Genomic DNA, 22,499 nt, shown 5'->3' with positions numbered 1-22,499 from the left:
AGCCACCCTATAATGAGGAGTACGAGTTGATCTAGGTGGCGTCTCCCAGTCAGCTTTATGGCGCAAAGGAATAATACTTAGCTCGCTTTATTATTATCATTTATTTTTGAAGACTTCCACTATGTAATAATGACATTTATGATATTTTGACATTTATCTCTATACAGTTTGTCATTATATGTGATGTTCTTTTTTGGCGCACATATGATACGCACCCAGCTTTATCCCTTAAATCTAGGTGTGACAGAAGTGGTATTAGAGGAAATGTTGAATGTAGGACGAAACCTAGATAGAACTAGACAAAACCCTTAACTACTTATCTTACTCTGATTCTTTCTATACTTATCTTGGTCATGTCTCACCTTTTGTTGTTCTACTCTGACTACTCTTATCTTTTCTACTCAAGAAAGACAAGAAGGATTTCACACCTTGGAATCCTACCTTTATGACCCTTTAAAGAGGTAGGAGACCTAAGACAAAATTAAAATTATTTTCTCTATCTAAAGTGTTTGGATGATTGTTGTGATGATAAATGCTTGATTTGCTTCTTTGATTGACTGAAATAGTATACCATGGCATTCTAGCATGTACCACCATAAGGTAATGTATTAGCCTTAGTAGGTGACACACTAATCTACTTAGCTAATAAAACCCCCAAAAGATCATATCTCGTAGTTACCCGTCTTGTCTACAATTCTTTCTTACCATGTGTTTTCTAACTCAGATGGTCAATACCAGGAAGGGAGGCGAAATAGATCTACCTGCCAACCCACACAACCGGAGGGTGCTTAAACAACAGCAAGCAGAAATGAAACCTCTAAATCCTCCACCGGCTGGGACAGATCCAGTGGTTGCAGCTCAGATGCAGATGCTGCAACATATGGCGAATACTATGACGGATATGCAAGCTCCGATGCGGCAGGAACGTCAAGAGATGCACCAGGAAAGGCAGGAGATGAGAGAAAAAATGAGGCAAGAAAGGATGGTACGACAGCAACAAGCACCAATGCCTCCTCCACCACCACCAGTTCCACCCTAGGACAAGCACCGGGAGTTCATGAGTCACAAGCCACTGACATTTGCCAGCTCTCCAGATCCTCTGCATGCTGATGATTGGCTGAAGTCAGTGGAAAAGATGCTGAATATCCCCCAATGCTCTGACTGAGAGAAGGTGCTTTATGCTTTTGGTCGTCTTACTAGCCCTGCTGCTGATTGGTGGGATTCTTACACTGCTGCTCATGATGCTGCCAATAATATCACTTGGGCAGAATTCACTACATAGTTCAGAAACTACCACATTCCTGCTGGACTGATGCAGATAAAGAAGAAGGAATTTTTGTCGCTAAAGCATAGTAATATGTCAGTTAGTGAATACCATGACAAATTTATTCAGCTATCACGGCTCTAGATGAAGTTGCTGACGGTGAAAGGAAGCAGGAACACTTCATGGAGGGACTTAATGGACCACTTCGGTATTCACTGGTTGCTCACACCTTTCCATCATTCCAGAGGCTCCTAGACAAGGCTCTAGCTATTGAACACAAGCGTGTTCAGCTGGGAGAAATGAAGAGGAACGCTATCACCCAGGGGCAGGGGAGCAATAGTGTTCGTCCTCGCTATGTTCCACCCTAGGGTACACCGGCTCGTACTGGAGGAGGTCAGCGCCCAGTTCAGTATGCACCATAAGGTACTCCACAGACTCCACATAATCGTCAGGCTGACACCACCGGCACCCCGACGAGACACGCAGGACAGAGTGCAGGCACCACATGCTACAAGTGTGGTCAGGTTGGGAATTATGCCAATGTCTATCCACAGAGGATTGCCAGCACCCCCGTCCAAAACAAGCAACAAACTCCAGGTTCTGGCAAGGGATTCAGCATTACCAGAGTCAATCGAGTCAGTGCTGATGCTACAGCTGATGGAGCTGACATCTCTATTGGTATGTTTTATATTAATTCAATTCCTACAGCAATACTATTTGATTCTGGTACTACACATTCATTTATTTCTGCTGGATATGCCAACACAAATGAGTTACCATTACAAAATATGCAAAAGCCACTAGTAGTAATTACCCCTAAAGGGCATGTTGAAGCAAATTATTTGACCAACAGATTAACCTTGACAATTATGGGAAGAGAATTATGGGCTACCCCTATAGTATTAGAAGAAAGCAGTATAGACCTGATCCTTGGTATGTCATGGTTGAGAAAAGCAAAGGCAGTTATACACTGTGCTAGGGGAACTGTAGAAGTCGCCAGTTCTAAAGGAGAAAGATTTGAAGTCAAAATTACCATAACCGCCTCTACCAGACCCGTCGTATTTCTAGTAGATAGGAAGTTTGTAGGCAGCAACATTCGTGTGGTTAGAGATTTCCCCGATGTCTTTCCAGAGGAGTTACCAGGGATGCCACCAGATAGGGAAGTTGAGTTTGTCATTGATCTCTTACCTGGGACCGCTCCTATTTCAAAAAGTCCATACAGGATGTCAGTAGAACAACTAAAAGAACTTAAGAATCAGTTAATGGAGTTATAGGAGGCTGGGTACATTCGTCCAAGTTCCTCACCTTGGGGAGCGTTGGTTCTGTTTGTACAGAAGAAGGATGGATCACAAAGGATGTGTGTGGATTACAGATCACTTAATGATGTCACAATTAAAAACAAGTATCCTTTACCCCGCATTGAGGATTTATTTGATCAGATGAGAGGTGCTAGGGTATTCTCTAATATTGATCTCTGATCGGGTTATCATCAAACGAAGATTAGGCCATCTCATATTCCCAAGACGGCTTTCTCAACCCAATATGGTCTATATGAATTCACAGTCATGTCATTTGGACTAACTAATGCACCAGCCTACTTCATGAATCTGATGAACAAGGTGTTCATGGAATATCTTGATAGATTCGCTGTGGTATTCATCGGCTATATTCTTATTTATTCTAAGAATGATAGTGATCACGAGGAACATCTGTGGATGGTGCTACAGAAGCTACAGGATAATCAGCTTTATGCTAAGTATAGCAAGTGTGAGTTTTAGCTTGATGAAATATCATTCCTTGGGCACATCATCTCCAAGGGTGTAATATCATTGGATCCGACTAAAGTAACAACGATAGTAGGTTGGAAGATACCAAGTTCGATCATGGAGGTCCGGAGTTTCCTGGGACTCACAGGCTATTACCGGCGATTTATTGAAGGGTTCTCCAAGATTGCTAAGCCTATGACCTCACTGTTTGAGAAGGGAAAGGAGTTTAAATGGACCTGGGAATGACAAGAGAGTTTCAATCAACTGAGGTTTAAATTGATGGCAACCCCAGTGTTGATTATGCCAGATCTACAGAAGAGTTTTGATACATACTGTGATGCAAGCTACTAGGGCTTGGGATGTGTTCTTATGCAAGAAGGACATGTTATCGCCTACGCGTCTCGCCAATTGCGGAAACATGAGTTGAACTACCCCACTCATGACTTAGAACTGGTAGTCGTAGTACATGCGCTCAAGATATGGAGACATTATATAATGGGAACTAAGTGTCAAGTCTACACCGATCACAAGAGCTTGAAATACATCTTCACTCAGAAAGATCTCAACCTCAGGAAACACCGTTAGTTGGAGCTCATTAAAGACTATGACTTGGATATTCATTACCATCCGGGCAAGGCGAATTTGGTTGCGGATGCCTTGAGTCAAAAGGAGCGTGTCCATGCAGCTATTGTTGCCCAGCTACCCGATGAGTTAGTTTAAGATTTTAGAAGGCTCGACCTGGGAATAGTTACACACTGAAGGGGTAAATATTGAAGTGGGGCCTACCTTGGAGCAAGAAATACACAAGGGTCAGATTGGTGATGTTAAAATCCAAGAGATCAAAGATCTGATTACTGAAGGTAGAGGTCTAGAATTCACGGAGGATGAGCAAGGCACAATATGGTTCAAGAATCGGATATGTGTTCCTAAGATTGATAGCCTCCGTGAGACTATACTGAAGGAAGCCCATGACTGTGATTACTCTATTCATCCTGGTAGCACTAAGGTGTATCAGGATCTGAAGCAAAAGTACTGGTGGTATGGGCTGAAAAGAGATGTAGCTGCACACGTGGTTGTGTGTGATGTATGTCAAAGAGTCAAAGCGGAACACCAAAGACCAGCTGGACTACTGCTCCCGTTAAAGGTACCCAAATGAAAGTGGGAAAAATTGGTATGGATTTCATTACCGGGTTGCCTCGCACCTCGAAGGGTTATGATTCTATATGGGTGATCATGGACAGATTGACCAAAGTGGCTCACTTCATTCCAGTCAATACTACTTATAAAGGTTCTCAACTGGCAGAGTTATACATGGCTCAAATTGTGTGTTTACACGGGGCACCGAAGAAGATTGTTTCTAATCGTGGATCCCAATTCACCTCAAGGTTTTGGAAAGGCCTTCATGAGAACATTGCTACGAAGTTGAACTTCAGTTCGGCCTATCATCCTCAAACTGATGGCCAAACTGAGAGAACTAATCAAGTATTTGAGGATATGCTAAGAACTTGTGCCCTTAAACATGGATGCAGTTGGGACAAGAGTCAACCATATGCTGAGTTCTCCTATAATAATAGTTACCAAGCCAGCCTGAAGATGTCACCATTTGAAGCTTTATATGGCAGAAAGTGTAGGACTCCTCTGTATTGGGATCAGACTGGTGAAAGGAAATTCTTTAGGCCTGAGATTATTCAAGAGGTAGAAGAACAAGTCCATATAATCCGGGAGAACTTGAGAGTAGCACAAACTAGGAAAAAGAGGTATGCTGATAATCGAAGAACACCATTGGAGTTTGAAGACGGTGACCACGTGTATCTAAAGGTGTCACCAATTCATGGAATGAGGACATTTAAAGTCAAAGGAAAATTATCCCCTTGCTTTATTGGACCCTTCAGAATCTTTAGGCAAGTTGGGGAGATGGCCTATCAGCTCGAGCTACCTGATCATCTATCTGATGTACACGATGTATTCCACGTGTCTCAACGCAAGAAGTGTCTCCGTGTCCCCGAGGAACAGCTACCAATGGAAGAGCTCAGTGTGCAGAGTGATCTAACTTACACGGAGTATCCTATCAAGATCATCGACACTTTGACTCGTGTTACAAGGAATAAGGTGATAAAGATGTGCAAAGTGCAATGGAGTCACCACGGTGAAGATGAGGCTACTTGGGAGCGAGAAGAAGAGCTTCGAATCGAATTTCCCCATCTTTTCCCTAGTCCTTCCTAATCTCGAGGACGAGATTCTTTTTAAGGGGGTAAAATTTGTAATACTCAAACATGTAAACCATATTAAAGGACAAAATTCTTCTATGTGTTTTGTCTATATTTATTAGAACATGAGAACAACCATATTCTAAGTGAATAATTAATGCATCATGCTAAAGTTTATTTGTTTGTGCATTCACTCCTAAAGATAATGATAATAGAATTATACAAAGGGTGAAATAGGCATTTAAACCTACTTTGGAAATTAAAATTTGGAAAAAAGGAAGGAAGGATACTAAACAAAAATAAAGAATACAAATATATAAATAATTAAACCCCTTCCATAATACTATGCTCAATTTGTACATTTAAAATGAGTATAAGTTCACAGTTAAAATTGAATTCAAATTTGAATTCTAAAAATAAAAAGGAAAAGAAACCATAAAAGGAAAAAGAAAGAAAATAGGAAAACTCATGTTGGGCCCGAAGTGATGGATACTCGACCCACTTGCGCGATTTGCCTCCGCGTGGCCCGATACCGTGCCCACGCGCGACTTGGCGCACTGACTTGCGGGCCCCCTAGTGAGTGCCTCGCGAGTGCTCGGGCATGGGACATTGATAGCTGGCGGTCGGGACCCACTATCAGCCTCCGCGTTTTCAGCTCCACCCTCCCGCCGTGGAACTCGGCCGATGCAACTGCTCCACCGCGAAACTCACGGGCGTGGGCTGACCTGTCCGCCCTCCCGGACTAGGTACAAATGGGTTTTGTGTGCTCCTTTCTCCCTCTACCTCCTTTATCCCCAATCTCTCGCCTGCCACCATTGCGCCACCGCGTTTCGCACGGGGATAACTCGTCACCATCGTGGTTCCGCGTCGACATCACCGGTGTGGTCGCAATAGTTGGCCTGGGTGTCCATGCACGGTCTCTAGTGTGCGTGCGAGGCCTTATTTGGCGCGATCGGAGCTCGGTGCGCCGGTAATTGCTCGCCGGAGAAGCAAAGTCACCGCGCGCCTTGGTCAGACCTCGTGTGCGTAGTTCGCTCCCTGTAAGTCCACCCCTTGTGCTTGAATCATCCTCTGCAACGCGTAGGAAGTCTCTGGAGGGAGTATTGGTGCGTGAGGGCGAGGTTGGCGTGCGCCGGCGATGGCGCCATCGCGAATCAAGGGCGGCGGTACCGTCGAGGTCGCCTAGATAGGGAGTTAAACGTGATCCGTTAATACGACAAGAGACGGTTGAGATTAAATGTAGAGTACCGGTTCGGGGGTTTGATCCAGGTCGTTGATCCGTGATGACGAATGGATCAAGATTAGATTCCGGTTCATAGTATCGTGGCTGTTGATCTAGGGATGAATGGCTAGGGCGAGGGGATGTGTAGCTGTTTTGCAGAAGTAATCTGGATCGTTGATCGTGCGGCCAACGGTTTGGGGATTGGTCAATGACGTGGATGCTTGGGCACCGTGGATCTGTAATCCCACGGGTAGAATTAGATATCGGTTCATGTTGGGGACTTGTTCTCAAATGCTATGAATTTAGAACAAGGCAACACAAAAATAGGTTAATGGTTAATGCCCTTCATCCTGCGAAGCATTATTTCCCTAAGGATATAATGATCTTCGGACGAAGGTTATGAAGGACGTACCTTCATCATCACAGCATATATCAATGAAAGATGAAGCTTATGAAACATGAGAAATAACATGGATAATCATATGATATCATAATATATCTTTTATTATATAATCATGAATGAATAAGAATAACACAGGATTACATTTGTACCTTCGGCTTGACAAGAGGTGTCAGTACAAGCGTGACGCACGAGCGATTACAAATTAGCGTGAACAGTATGGGGTACTGTTCACCTATTTATAGGCACGGGACGTAGCCCGGTCAAAATTATATTTATGTCCTTAATAACTAGTTACAATCATGACACAAATTATCATGGACTGATCGGTCTTTTCCTCTTTAAGTCGGTGCAGCCCTTCGTCTCAAGGCGTGTCACTATGCCGAAGCTCCCTGGATGGTAGCTTTGGCATTGCTTCTATGTTGATCTTCCAAAGGTATTTCTTCTTACAGGACCTTCGACGACGAAGCAGACCTCCAACAATAGCCCCTTCGCGGTGCTAGATCATTTTTCGTAACGAGCTTGATCTGTGAAAAATTGTCCTAGGCTTCGGAATGCCGAAGGTCCGAAAAACACCTTCCCTGAGCTCGTTGCCGAGAAACGATTAAAATATTCCGAGCGTTAGGTGGCCCCACCATGCGGCGGGTACGCGCAATCTGGCGATTCATCTCCCACGCACCGTGGTCCACCATTCAGTGGGTACGGGTGACTATTGAACGGGTGCGGGCGAGTTGACGATTCACCTTCACATCTGCAGCACTATATGAACAGACGGGTAGGTGTGAAGTTACCACAGCATTCATTGCCATTGCACTGTTGTGCTGCTGAAAAATTGAACCATAGCCGAAGCTTTCTCATCACATTCTCAAGCAAAGCATCATTTTGATTTAGCTTCAGCATAATAGGGAGCTTCTTCACAGTTGTAAAAATCATCAACACTTGTAAGAACTGCAAGAAATTCAACACCTGATGGCCAGAGTATGTTCAACTGCTAGAGTGACCCGTGACGGAGAGGAAGCCGAAGCCACAGAGACTGCCCCGATCTCTGAAGTGATGAGACAATCGGGACTGGTTGTGACAGAGGGAGCTACTAACGAAGGTGCACCTGCTACCGAAGCTGAACAGGCTGACATCGAAGAAGATGATGTTGATGAAGAAGAGGAATATTATAACACTCTCATGCCAGCCAAACCCAGCCACTTGGACTTTGAAAAATCTACTGTCTCGGAGGCCGATGTGCCGATGATGATGAAGCTCGGTTACTTTGGGGAGACAGAGAAGAAGCTTCTTCGTTTTGCCAGCGAAGAAACCACCCCTGAGCATAAAAATGATGAAGTAGTAGTTTTCAAAAGCTTTTTCAAAGCTAGATTGCAGTTTCCGCTTCATGAGATGAGTGGTGAAGTTTTGAATAATTATGAAATTTATCTTCATCAGCTGACTCCTAACGCTATCGTTAGGCTCAGTATATTCATTTGGGCCCTTCGAACCCAGGGAATGGATCCAAATGCTGAAGCCTTCTACCGAGTAAATGAGCTACATTATCAGACGAAGGCCAGGGAAGATGGGCTTCATGAGAATTTTGGCTGTTACAACTTCGCTTACCGCAAGGATATGAAGGCCCCGGTGCTAAGCTACCGCACCAAGTGGCCAACCGGCTGGAAAAGTGAGTGGTTCTATATCAAAGCTAATGAGAAGAAAAGAGAGAAATTGAAGACGTTGATAATGAGCCCGTTGAGTTTAAGCTTCGGGCTAACCAGGCCCCTGTGCCGCATGTTATCGGGGTCACCATGCCAACAGGCTATGGCAGAATTTAGAGTTGTGACTAAGCAGATCGGCACTAGAGATCTAGTACAAGAATACTTAGCCAATGGGGTATTTCCGACGTTAAGTGAATGGAATATGCCGAAGCTGAAGGGAGAAAAGAAAAAAGAATGAACTTGTTCGATTGCCCTACCACTTCAAGTTCAAGAAACATTTCAAAGAGCCTTGCCAAGAGTGGCTGGAAATGATTGAGGCTATGTGCAACGAAATTTTGGGCAACTATACTAAAAAAGAAGATCAATTGATGACTGCAGCCTTCGGCACCCGACCGAAGCGAAGGCTGAATCGAGTAATGGATGCGCTGAACTTTGAATACCCTGACTATGAACGATTAAGCAAGGGTGTTGAAGGGTCAAAGCAAAAAAGAGTTGTCAGTGCTAAGAACAGACAAGCTGCTAGGATGATAAAAGAAGATGAAAAAATTTTGCAAAATAAAAAATCTAGTCCTGAGTCGAAGGTGACAACCTCGAAGAAGAGGAAAACAGCAACTCCAAAGCCAAAGAGGGCTGAGATAGAAGAGGAATCTCCTTCGACACCTTCTGCTACTGAAGTGGAAGAAATTTTAAAGGTAATGACCGAATCCTTACCTATTAGGCTGCTAAGTCCCCTGGGGCCAGAACTAACAAAGCTTTTATAGAAGAAGGACGAGCCTTCGGTATCGAAGAAGACGGTTGGGCAAAAAAAGCAAAGGATTGTTATTGTTATGCAAGCAATTGAAGAAACGCCACCACCGACCTCAGCGTCAAAAATAACACTAGCTGCCGAAGTTGCTACATCTACCGAAGCTGCTCCCACCGAAGCTACAACTGTCGAAGCTACAACAGATGAAGCCACAAATCTGGAGAGCACATTATCTGATATTGGTAGAATACTCTTGGATATGGCCGCAGAAGAAGCTGCTGCAGCTGCTGAAGAAACCCTGGCCATAGTGCCTAGAAAAGGGAAGGAGATTGCTGAAGATATTTCGGAGGAAAAAAGACTTCAATTTTCAAAACAAAATTGGTCAAGAGTTATCTAAGGCTGAGAAAGAGGAGCTGCGGGATTATGTTATATCCTGTGGCTACCAGCCAGGAGCGTTACTGTTCGGCGGCATTAACGAAGAAAGCTTAGGATGCATCCGAGATCAAACTGGAGCGAAGGTTATCAGTACTCTGTCGAAGAGTGTTGGTTTCCCGAAGCTTGAAGCTGACATCAGTCGCTACCGACGACAACATATCGTCGGTAGTTTATTCTATTCTAATTTCAAGGTAAAAAATTTTCTTCAGTTTTTCATTGTTTTACGATGAAGGTGATTGCTGATGAAGGTTATTTTGCACAGAGTATGCTACTAAGTAAAGCCTTGAGGATGCAACAGGACCTCGAAGATAAGAAAAATGAGGTTATAATTGAAGGTTTGGAAAGCAAAATTAAAGATCATGAAGCTCCTCTTGAAAAGAAAGATTTTGTTCTTCAAACTATGGAGGGTTCACTAACAGAAGCCCAAGCCGAGATTGCCAGATTAAAAAGTGAACTCCTCCTGAAATCAGAAAGCTTTGAGCAAGAAAGGAAGGTTTTCGATACGAAGCTTAAAGTCGAAGTCAAAAATAGTTCGAATTTGCAAAAATTATTGAAGGAGCTTAAAAGACAAATGTCTAGACTTCGGCAACCGGTGCGTGCAACTGCTGAAATAGGTCTTCAACTCAGTTGGAGCCAATTCTGAAAAATTTGAACCTTCGGTTGAAGACCTGCCCGGCACCTTCGAACACATTGAGGGCGAAGTTGATGCACTTGACGAAGTTGTAGCTAGGCACGTTGACTTCTGTGCCCTGCTAGCTTCTCACGGCACAGCTGTTGCTTTCATGAAGACTGGTTGCACGCATGGGAAGATCGTGAATAGGCCAAACTTCAGCCTGTCACCAGCGGATTTAACTGACATCCCTAGTCTAGCCCGAAGCATTGGAAATAGATTCATAACTCAAATATGGACGAAGGGTGGGCGAGACTTAGCTGGTGACGAAGCTCGAAGTCATCTCAAGCTGGTAATACACTTGTACCTATTGCTTACCTTGTCCTTGAGATTTGTGTTTACCTTATACCGATTTGTTATGTACAGGATGCCGAAGCCGAAGAGCAATGATCCGAAGCTTGGCGGATAATGATGAAGTGATAAAGCTGAAGACACTGCTGCGAAAAAGCTCTAGAGAAATTTTTGAATTAACCTTGTAAAAGATACTATAATTTAGGAATCAAACATTACTCTGTAAATTTGTCCATACCTTGTAATATATTTTTACCTTTCCATCCATGTATGAACCGCTTTGATGTGGACAAAACTTGTATTTTTTGAGCCGAAGGCGAAAAACACCTTCCCTTCTTTTCGTACACAACGAAGCGTAAATTTGCTTCTTTTGTACTCATCAAAGCCTTGTCATTAGAGCCAAAGCAACTGTCTGTACACTATGATATGATGATGATGATCCTACGAATGTCTAAATGAATGTGTATGAATGCAATGAATGATGTGATGTAATGTGCAAATGAATGTCCAAACACACGCTTACGAAGCCACACCCAGACTCTGCATCCCCTTAGGAACGACTTTGGAGTCTTCTTCACCGTTTATTTTTCGGTGTTCACCGTTGACTTTTCAGTGTAAGTTCTGCATCCCCTTAGGAACGTCTTTTGAACTTCTTCGCCTTCTATTTCGGCGGTATAAGTTCTGCATCCCCTTAGGAACGTCTTTTGAACTTCTTCGCCTTATATTTCGGTGGTATTTGGCTCTGCATTCCCTTAGGAATGACTTTTGAGCAGAAAACATACGCTGCGCTCCCCTGGGAACGACTTTTTGTAGCTTTGTCATGCTCTACATCCCCTTAGGGACGACTTTTGAGCTTCTCCCTGGTTTTTTTTCTTTTTCTGCACTCGATGGTGCATGCTCAAATTTTACATTTTACATTCTTTTGGGGGATTTTGCTATCGTAAAGCTGAATAAGAAAAGAAAAATTACAAGCTATGGCCCCATTAAAAACCTTTCTCCCCCTTTGGAAAGGAAAAGGTTGCCATAGGAAAAAAATGAAAAAAGATTACATCAAATTACATATAATATCGTCGAAGCTCATCCGCATTCCAAGATCTAGGAATGTCATTGCCGTCCATATCCTTCAATCTGTAAGAACCGGGCCTTGACGAAGATACCACCAGAAAAGGTCCTTCCCACTTCAGATGTAGTTTGCCTACTGTGTCCGGATTAGCCATTCTCCGAAGCACCAAATGCCCTGGCTTAATATTTTTCAATCGAACTTTTCTATTGCGCCATTTTATTGTTTCGGCTTGATATTTATTGATATTCTCCATAGCCTAAAGTCTGGTCCCTTCTATAGTATCTTTTGCCACATGGTAATCAGCTTTGTCTTCTTCCGAAGCTGCTGTTCTTATTGACCCCGCTTTAGCTTCTTCTAGGGTTATAGCTTCGTCGCCAAATAATAATTTGAAGGTGTAAAACCTGTTGATCTTGATATGGTTGTATTGTGGCTCCACACCACTTTAATCAACTCATATGGCCACTTTCCTCTAGGCTGATTGAAGATTAGCTTCATTATTCTCGTCTTATAATGTCATTTGCTCTTTCGACCAGCCTGTTTGACTCCGGGTGCCTAACTAATGCAAAATGAATCTTCGTGCCAATCTGATCACAGAACTCCTTGAAAGTTTCGGCATCAAACTATGTTCCATTGTCCACAGTTATAGCCTTCGGCACGCCGAAGCGACAAACAATATTCTGCTAGAAGAATTTCTGGACTGTAACCGAAGTTATTGTTGCCAAAGACTTCGCTTCAATCCACTTAGAAAAATTTTCTATAGCCACCACAACATATCTCAAATTGTCTTGCGCTGGCGGAAGTGGGCCTAGCAAATCCAGGCCCCATCTTTGCAATGGCTAGGTGGGCTGTATTAACTGAGTGAGAGATGAAGGTTGTTTCTAGTCTCTTGCACATTTTTGACAATTTTCACATTTTTGAACTAACTTTGCTGCATCCGAAGCTGCCTTCGGTCAGTAGAATCCTTGTCTAAACACTTTTCCCAGCAATGGCCTAGACCCAATATGAGATCCACACAGACCTGCATGTATTTCTTTCATTAATTCAACACCTTCAGCTCTTGATAAACACTTGAGAAGTGGAGAACAGACTCCATGTTTATATAATTCCCCTTCTATTATCGCATACGGTCTTGTCCTTGCCTCCATCCTCTTATTATAAGCTTCGTCATCTGAAAGGCAATTACCTTGGAGGAAAGATATAATTTTAGTCCTCCAATCTTCACTATGTACTGGAGAAATGACAAGCACTGCTCTCTCCATGAGTTCAAGCGAAGGTGCCTTTATCGTTTCAAAAAACACTTCCGAAGGTAGAGGAAGCCCCTGAGCCACTGATTTGGCTAGCAGATCTGCATGCTCATTTTCACCTCTTGGAATATTCTTGATAGAAAAACCTTCGAACGAAGCCTCCAACCTTCGAACTGTATCCAGATATTTTTCAAGCTTCGGATCTCTTGCCTTGCTATTTTTGTCTACATGGCCAGAAATGACTTGAGAATCAATTTTCAGGATGGCCCTTCTTATTCCCATTGCCCTTAACTTCCGAAGCCCCAACAGAAGTGCTTTGTACTCAGCAATATTATTTGTGCAACTAAAGTCAAGCTTGGCTGCATAACATGTTCTGACTTTCGAAGGTGCCACTAGGATAGCAGCCGCTCCTGCACCGAAGGTTCCCCAGGATCCATCGCAGAACACCGTCCAAGCTTCAGCGTCTTTGTTAATTTCGTCTTCCTGAGCCCCTGCCGTACAATCAGCAATGAAGTCTGCTAACGCTTGGTACTGAATTGAGGATCTATGCACATAGTCAATGGTGAATTCATTAAGTTCTGCAGCTCATTTCCCAATCCTTCTAGTAGCTTCTCTGTTCCTCATAATGTCCTTCAGAGGCTGTGACGAAGGAACAATTATGCGATATGCTTGAAAATAATGTCGAAGCTTTCTGGAGGCCATTAACATAGCATATAGCACCTTCTCCAATTCTATATAATTTTTCTTTGACAGACTTAAAACTTCAAAGACGAAGCTGCAACATATAATAGCAATGGAGCCCCTGGCGAAGGTGGAGTTAATGTTGTTAAATCAATCAAATATTGCTTCAATTCTTCGAAGGCTTTTTGCTGAGCTAGGCCCCATTGAAAGACTTCGGCTAACTTCAGTATTTCAAAGAATGGCAGATTTCTTTCTGCTGATCTGGATATGAATCTGTTTAATGATGCTAATCTGTCTGCCAGCCGTTGAGCCCCTTTCTTTGTACTTGGCGGTTCCATCCAAAGGATAGCTTCAATCTTGCTTGGGTTAGCTTCAATTCCCTTCGTTGATACCAGACAGATAAGGAACTTGCCCTTCTTTACCCCAAAAACACACTTTTCTGGATTTAACTTCAAATCAGCTTGCCTGAAATTGGCAAATGTCTCTTGCAAATTAGCAATGTGATTTTCTTGCTTCGTGCTTTTAACTATGATATCATCAACATAGGTCAGCACATTCCTGCCTATTTGAGAATGAAGGACTCTGGCTGTCATTCTGCTGAAACTTCCTCCAACATTTTTAAGCCCCTCAGGCATCCGAAGATAGCAATATATACCACTAGGGGTTATGAAGCTAGTCTTTGGCTCATCTTCCTTCTTCATCCGGATTTGGTGGTAGGCTGAGTAACAATCTAGTAGACTCATGAGCTCTGACGAAGCTGCTGCATCTACTAGAGAATCTATTCTTGGCAATGGGAACTCATCCTTTGGACAAGCCTTGTTAAGATCTGTAAAATCAATGCACATTCTCCATTTATCGTTGGCCTTCTTCACCATAACAGTGTTGGCTAACCACTCTGGGTATTTCACCTCTCTGATAACGCCAGCACTAAAAGCCTCTTTACTTCGTTCCGAGCACCTTCAGCTTTATCGTCAGACATTTTCCGAAGCCTTTGTTTTCTTGGCCTGAAAGATGGATCCACATTGAGCGAATGTTCAATGACATCTCTGTTGACGCCACAAAGATCATTGGCTGACCAAGCGAAGACATCTTTGTTGCTGAATAAAAATCTTAGCAAATTCTTCTCCTCTTTTTAGATAACTGAGACCCCAGCAGTACCTTTTGTTTTGCTATATCTTCGCACAGAAGCATAGGCTTCGGCTGATCTGCCGAAGCAGCGTTCTCTCTTTTGTATATATACTGTTCACAGGCTTCAGCTCCATCTATATTATGGATTGCCTTTGAATCTGTCCAGTTTTCTTCGGCCTTTCTGGCAGCTTCTTGACTCCCATGAATAGCAATGGGCCCTTGTTCCGAAGGTATTTTCATGCATAGATATGCTGGATGAAGTATTGCTTCGAAAGCATTAAGTGTCCCATGACCAATGATTGCATTATAGGGGTACTCCATGTCAACAATGTCAAATACGACCTGTTCAGTCCTTGTGTTATGAACGAAGCCGAAGGTTACTAGCATTGTGATTTTTTCGAGTGCTACAATCTGCCTTCCTCTGAAGCCACATAGAGGATGTGTAGCATCATGAATCTTATCTTCTGGTTCTTGCATTTGTCTAAAGGCCCTAGCAAATATGATATCGGTTGCGCTGCCTGTATCAACCAGAATATTATGGACCAGAAATCCCTTGATGACACAAGATATGACCATAGCATCATTGTGAGGGTAATCTTTGAGCTGAAGGTCATCCTAGGAGAAGGTGATTGGGATATGGGACCATTTTGATTTGATGAAGGGTCCCTGCACCCCAACATGTTGTACCCTTCTCTGTGCTTCTTTCTTCTGCTTCTTGTTAGCCGGCTCTTAACCTGAGCCACATGTTATCGGAAGTACCAGCTTCGTAGCCGAAGGTACATCAGCTTGGTTGTTGAACGAAGCCATTAGCTCAAAAGTGGAAGTGAGTTCACCGGAGGTGGGCGCCAATGTTGGGGACTTGTTCTCAAATGCTATGAATTAAGAACAAGGCAACACAAAAATAGGTTAATGGTTAATGCCCTTCGTCCTGCGAAGCATTATTTCCCTAAGGATATAATGATCTTCGGACGAAGGTTATGAAGGACGTACCTTCATCATCACAGCATATATCAATGAAAGATGAAGCATATGAAACATGAGAAATAACATGGATAATCATATTACATCATAATATATCTTTTATTATATAATCATGAATGAATAAGAATAACACATGATTACATTTGTACCTTCGGCTTGACAGGAGGTGTCGGTACAAGCGTGACGCACGAGCGAGTACAAATTAGCGTGAATAGTATGGGGGTATTGTTCACCTATTTATAGGCACGAGGCGTAGCCCGGTCAAAATTATATTTATGTCCTTGATAACAAGTTACAATCATGACACAAATTATCATGGACTCATCGATCTTTTCCTCTTTAAGTCGGTGCAGCCCTTCGTCTCAAGGCGTGTCACTATGCCGAAGCTCCATGGATGGTAGCTTCGGCATTGCTTCTGTGTTGATCTTCCGAATGTATTTCTTCTTACAGGACCTTGGCGACGAAGCAGACTCCCAACAGTTCAGTTATTAGATAATCTAATCTTGGTGGTTGCTCTCTGATCGAACGGTCCTGGCCGGACAGTACCCCTTCGCCCTGGGCATTTTGCGTAAGAAACCCTGGTGATTTTAAGAATAAACCCACCGTCCAGTGCGGCTGTAGGCTGAGTCTAGGATAATTTGTGAACTAACCCCCGAGCTTCTCGGTATTATAAGAGCGGTCTAGAGAAATATAAAATCAGAGAAATTCATTTCGAAAGTGATTTTTAATGCAAAAATAATTGTAGAAACTTGTATAATTCATAGAAAATTCATGCTAACTTCTTTTTAGTCCATTCTAGTTCCTATAATTTGGTAATAATATTATTTATCACTGAGTAACACTGTTCTAGCATGAAAACCATATTAAAAATTTTCACTTAATTAATTTTGTACCAAATACTTAAGAACTTCGGAAAATCATAACTTAAAATCCGTAACTCCGAATTTAGTGATTTTTTCCTACGATCTCGTTTGGATGCGTAGATTATTATTATGTATTATGTATTCATGTTTGGTGTGATGTTAATTTCTCCCTGGTTCCATGTTTATTTGTATTGTGGCGTGTAGAAGAGCCAGTGGTCGAGGACTCTGGTGTTCAACAGGTAGAAGTTGCTGAGCAGGAGCTCATTAAAGGCAAGTTGTGCTCTTGACCACTTTTATTTACCCAATAATGTTCTATATAATCATTTTATCATGCATATGTTTAATTTTGGTGGGACCCAATAGGTCACCCTAGATGGGTATCTTTTCACCTTGTTTACCCCTGAACTTTTGGGTAGTCTTTGCTATTGCTATATATGGTTTTGGATGTTGAGATAACTATTACACTTGATCATTCTTTATTATTGTTTTATTCTTATTCATGATAAGACAACCATATTAATTGGAACATCGAACTTAACTTGAGAAACATGTACCACCACAAGGGTGGAATGGGATGCCCTTGGCTGACTAACTAGGAAAGCTAGTGGAGGACTACCTTACCCGAAAGGGGCAAGGGCAGTAGGGGAGTAGGCGTGTAGGGAGGTTCTCGGGTTGATTTTTCTGCGATGGTGGTCAGACGGGGGATTCCTGCATTGCTCTTCCTAGAATCTGTAGCCTATTTTCTGAAACTAGTGGAACTTTGTAAAGGCCTCGTAGTGGATCCCTAGCCATTCACCTCAGCAGTGTCTAAGGGCCTTGCAAACCCAGGCTAGACAAGATACATGACTTGTGGGTACAAGGTACAACCTCTATAGAGTGTAAAACTGGTATACTACCCGTGCTCGAGGTCATGAGCAACTCAAGACTCTTGCATGATTAAATTATAGAATTAAATTCAATTTGTCATTTGCATCACATTGGGATTTATAATTAACTTTGATCTATTATTACTCTGGTTTGGTATTTACTTACATTAAGTAACTGCTAATAAAATTTGACCAACTTATTAAAAGCAATGCTCAACTTTAACCCCTATTGTTGATCAGCCTTACACTTCACATGAACTCCCACCTTTGGTGAGTTCATGCACATTATTCCACACAACTTGTTGAGCTATGATATTTTGTGAGCTCACTCTTGCGGTATATAAACCCCCCCCAAAGGTGAAGAGCAGGTGGTCCAAGAGGAGCTGCCCTATAATGAGGAGTATGAGTTGATTTAGGTGGCGTCTCCCAGTCAGCTTTGTGGCGCCCAGGAATAATACTTAGCTCGCTTTATTATTATCATTTATTGTTGTAAGACTTCCGTTATGTAATAATGAAATTTATGATAAATCTATATATATTGTCATTATATGTGATGTTCGTCTTTGGCGCACATATGAGACGCACCCGGCTTTATCCCTTAAATCCTGGTGAGACAAAGTGGTCCAAAATGTTAATTTTGCCAAAACATTCAAAATTCAACTTAATTTTGCATACTCATGAACCTATCTAGCATAGGAAATTATTTTATGTTAGTCATATTTTATTTGTTTTGGTTATATTGGCATCAATCACCAAAAAGAAAGAGATTGAAACGGGAAATATGTCTTGTGCCATTTCTAAATGTTTTGGTGATTAATGACCAACACAACAGATGGACTAACTTGTTTGCTAAGTGTGTGTATCCATGAATTAAACTCATATAAATAGAAACTAAGTTGGAGAACAAATAAATAAAGTTACATGACTTAGATTAGTTGGATTGTCACTAGAATTATTTATCTAAGTCATGGTAATACTCTTGGAATAATCAAAAATATTTTGGAGAAGAAAAACTAGAAGAATAGATGAGTACACAGTCTGGGTGCACTAGACCTTGCGTTCGTGCACACTGGACCACTTACGCAGAAGCACCAGAAGAAGGATTCGGTGGCCTGGTGCACCGGACCTTGTGTTCGTGTGCATCGGACCACTTTTCTAGAGAGCCCTACCACTGCAGGAATCCACTTAATTCCCATTGGCTAAGAACCGACGGGAATAAGCTCTAAACCGACGAGAATTACTAATTCTCGTCGGTATATGGTTAATTCCCGTCGGTCCTAAGCCGACGGGCATCAGTTATTGGGGATACGCTTATTCCCGTCGGGCGCTTATGGGAATAAGTAATTCTCGTCGGCCACTTACAAGCCGACGGGCATTATGGTTAATTCTGGTCGGCCATGGCTGACCGACGGGGATTACCAATTAATGCCCGTCGGCCAACAACTCCCGTCGGCCACAGCTGGCTGATGTGGATTAACAATTAATTCCCGTCGGCCAGCCGTGGACGACGGGAGTTACTGGGCCGACGGGCATTAATTGTTAATCCCCGTCTGTTTGACCATAACCGACGGGGATTAACCTATGCTGCTGCAAAACCAGCACCAAATGAGGTCATTATTTCTCCACAATTGCACACATAACATATATATCAATCATCACATAGAACAGACACATTAAAAACACATACATTGACAATCAATTCACACATCACAAACTTCACATCACCAACATAGTTTACACAAACATTTCAAATAGGAACAACGAGATAAGTTAAAGTGTTTAGTTCACGAAAAACATAACGTGCACGAGTTAAGAAACAAATATGACATAACACCATATTTAGAGATGACCACCACTTGGGTGGTTAGACACTAGTAGAGATCTTATCATTGATGACGTTCGTATTGCGTCACGGAATCTGTATATATCGTCTCACCTTCAGCAACAGGTTCATCCCTCAAAGCCTCCATATGAGACTGAAATATCATGGACAGAAACAATTACATGTTAATGCTAATGAGCAACAGCAAGATTCCAATTGTTAGTTATTGCAATAATTTGAGGCATGTAGAGATGACAAATTATAGCAGATTTGTCGTTGACAATAATGTGAAAACAGTTACTGAAATATATAGTTTCTGAAAATTAAAAACTGATAAGATGTGACATCTAGTGATGACAAATTATAGCAGACTAGACAAAGATAGCGCCCTATCGGGCGCTGTCCCAATCTCCTCAACGCTTGCTTTAGTCTCTGAGAATGGCAATGTAACCACACCATAAGCACCTGGTTTGCCGTATAAACAGTAAGAAGGTTCGAGGACAAAAAAGTAAGAAACCAAGACTATTTATTATATTTCAGGAATCAATAGTGAAAAATAGAACCAAATGATTTCTATTGAAAAGTGCAGATACATTAATGCTGGGCGATCTACAAACATGCCTCCATTAGATTAGAAACAGTACTCCCTTGAACAACAGCACAAATTCTTTTGAGTAAAATGGAAGCATAAGGGAAATGGGAGAAGAAGGGCTTTAATTAGTTATCTGTTTTAGTGATTAGCAAACCAACATTTTTACTCCAAGCTACGAAGAATATTTCTGTCCTTATACTAGAAGGGAATGGCTAAGTAGTGGGTTGCTTTTTGATGACTGACTTTTATTCTCTTGAGTCTTCACAAAAGTTGGCATACTCTGCATTTACGAAGAAGCAATAACAGGGTCACTGATAGCTTTGTCTATCAAACAACCTTCATAAAAACTCTGTATGCTAAAGACTGTTCCAGAGAACCATAGGTTTTGTAAGAAGATTTGCTTAACAAAGACTCTAAAAGCTATACATTTCTAGTGCACGGGTCCTACAAAAAATAGACTATGATATTTACTTTCATTTCAGAAAGAGAAAACACTAAAAAATAGAACTCGAAGAAGGGGTCCTAAATTAGTTAGCTGTTAAAGCGATTAACAAACCATAATTGCTCTTCAAGCCGAGGAAAACATTTGTTTTTTGAAATTCTAAGGGAATGGCAAAACATCGGATTGTTCATGATGGGAAATTCTTTTTCTTTTGAAATAAGTGTATATACCCTATAATCTAAAAAAAAGTCAAAGCCAAGGACAACTTTATCTAGCAGACAAATGGAGGTAATAATTTGATGGCAGATCGATTCACTACTGGATGAAATTGCATTTTCACAAATTGTAGCCTCTCTAAGCTCTTGGCACGAACGAATCATACGAAGTCAAAAAATCTGAACTCCCCTGGGATGGGACACGCGATCTCACTCATCGATCTCACTCCCCTTCATTCCATCGACCCACAGCCAACCTCCCTCATATGATCTCATAAAAATTACACTAAATAAAGCAAACAAATGAACTTACAAGTGCTTCTCTTGCCGGTTCACTCAGGCCACGTTTGGAGCTGGTATGGCAGGTCTTGAAGGCGTCCACCGCATCTAGTTCTTCAGTCTGATCTAAGCTGGGTTCTTCTCTGTTTCTCTTCTGCTTCTGTTTCGTGGATAAACAATCACAGCGAAGTTTGCTCAGATCAAATGCAATAGAAGTTGTTGAGTGCAAAAGTGCAGGTAGTAGTACAAGGTAATATTTACTTACATATGCATGTAAGTGTGCCACATAGCAGTGAGAACCTGTAGCCTAATGAAACTTAACTTGACTGCGGTTCTGCTTGTTCTTTTCACTTATTTCCTACAAGAGAATGAACATGTCAGATTAGATCATAGGTTCAATATGTGAAGATCCTTTGCAAACTTATAGTGAAAGAACAATATATGACAAGATATCCATACCATGTTCTTTGGATCAGACCACTTTGCAACTAATGCCCTCCACTGTTCATCAGTCATGTAAGATACAGGAGAAGTTGTCCTAATCTCATTTGCAGGTACACCATTGAAGTATTTCTGCTTGAGCCGATAACGCTGGTTTTTTACCGCAGAGCGTAGCATATCGGTGCAAGCTTCCTTTGTTGCCTTGTCCTCAGTGTTAACGGACAAGCGCCCCTATGCATATGACAATTCCAGAGTTAGTCAATTCAGGTTAAGCAGTATACAAGTGAACCATAGAATCAGTAATGCACTTACATTTAGCTGTGACACAAAGCTGTTGTAGTATTTCTGGTCGTCCTTGTAATCTTTCCAACGAGTTAGGATAGGCATGGTTTCCCGAATAATGATGCCAGCCTCTGATGCAAACTTGGCAGCTTGAACAGGTTCATGTGGCCTTTTTTTGCCTTCCTCAACAGCTATGGGCAGTCTCCTTTGCATAACTTTAGTCATCATGTCCAGTTGTTTTCCCTTAGTTGCTGCCCTGGGTCTCCTTGGTGCTCACTGTGTAGGAGCTACAAAATAGAATTCACATTTATTGAATAATGAAATTGTTTTGTTTCATGCAAATCAGCAAAAGAGATGCCATATTTGACTGAAAAAACTAGAACTTGCCTTCCGTTTCTTCATCTCTAGCTACATTGCCTTGAGCATCACATGTACTGTCATGAGCAGCAGATGCCATGTCTTCCTCTTCAGCTCTGCTGAAATGATCAGCAAGTCCAGGTGTAGTACGGTTGTTGCCTTTAGCATCACCTGTACTGTCATGAGCAGCAGATGCCATGGCTTCCTCTGCAGCTCTGCTGAAATGATCAGCAAGTCTAGGTGTAGTAGGGCTGTTTGGTATGTCATCATTACCATCTGTTGGTTCCTGTACATTGTGGCCATCTGTCTCTATAGAGTGAAGCCTTTTTGAAGATTGCTCCTCTAGTTGTGGACCTGCCCTCACTCTCTTGCTGAACCTAATTCCTGGAGCCATGTTGGGGTCTATCTTCTTCTTTGAAGCAAGGGTTGTGTTTCTACCTCTTCTAGGATACTGTCCACAAAAAAATAGTCATGTGCATTTAAAAGCAAGACCATATATTAATTAAGAGGTATGAAGTAAAGAAGATGAATCTAAAAAGCATGAGC

General features: G+C 42.1%; 1 protein-coding gene across 1 annotated transcript; it reads right to left on the bottom strand.

The window, feature by feature from the left end:
- Positions 1-788: 788 nt before the first annotated feature.
- LOC103652139 (uncharacterized) lies at positions 789-21,824 on the bottom strand. The gene is made up of 6 exons (XM_020550872.1): positions 21,627-21,824; positions 21,333-21,545; positions 21,196-21,231; positions 20,908-21,033; positions 19,460-19,499; positions 789-871 (listed from the first exon to the last, which is right to left on the bottom strand). The coding sequence occupies exons 1-6, from the start codon at positions 21,822-21,824 to the stop codon at positions 789-791; spliced, it is 696 nt and encodes a 231-aa protein (XP_020406461.1).
- Positions 21,825-22,499: the final 675 nt, after the last annotated feature.

This window comes from Zea mays, chromosome 3 (assembly GCF_902167145.1).
Source record: "Zea mays cultivar B73 chromosome 3, Zm-B73-REFERENCE-NAM-5.0, whole genome shotgun sequence".
Lineage (NCBI taxonomy): Eukaryota > Viridiplantae > Streptophyta > Magnoliopsida > Poales > Poaceae > Zea > Zea mays.
Note: the sequence above shows the minus strand (reverse complement) of the source record. Positions and strands in the feature narration are given on the sequence as shown.

Bases quoted from the DNA above. Each gene is read 5' to 3' on its own strand.
- LOC103652139 (XM_020550872.1), bottom strand. From the start codon at position 21,824: ATGATGACTAAAGTTATGCAAAGGAGACTGCCCATAGCTGTTGAGGAA. The intron at 21,546-21,626 runs GTAAGTGCATTA...TCATATGCATAG, and splicing joins GCTTTGTGTCACAGCTAAAT to GGGCGCTTGTCCGTTAACAC. The intron at 19,500-20,907 runs GTAAGTTCATTT...ATGATATTTCAG, and splicing joins AACCGGCAAGAGAAGCACTT to TCTCATATGGAGGCTTTGAG.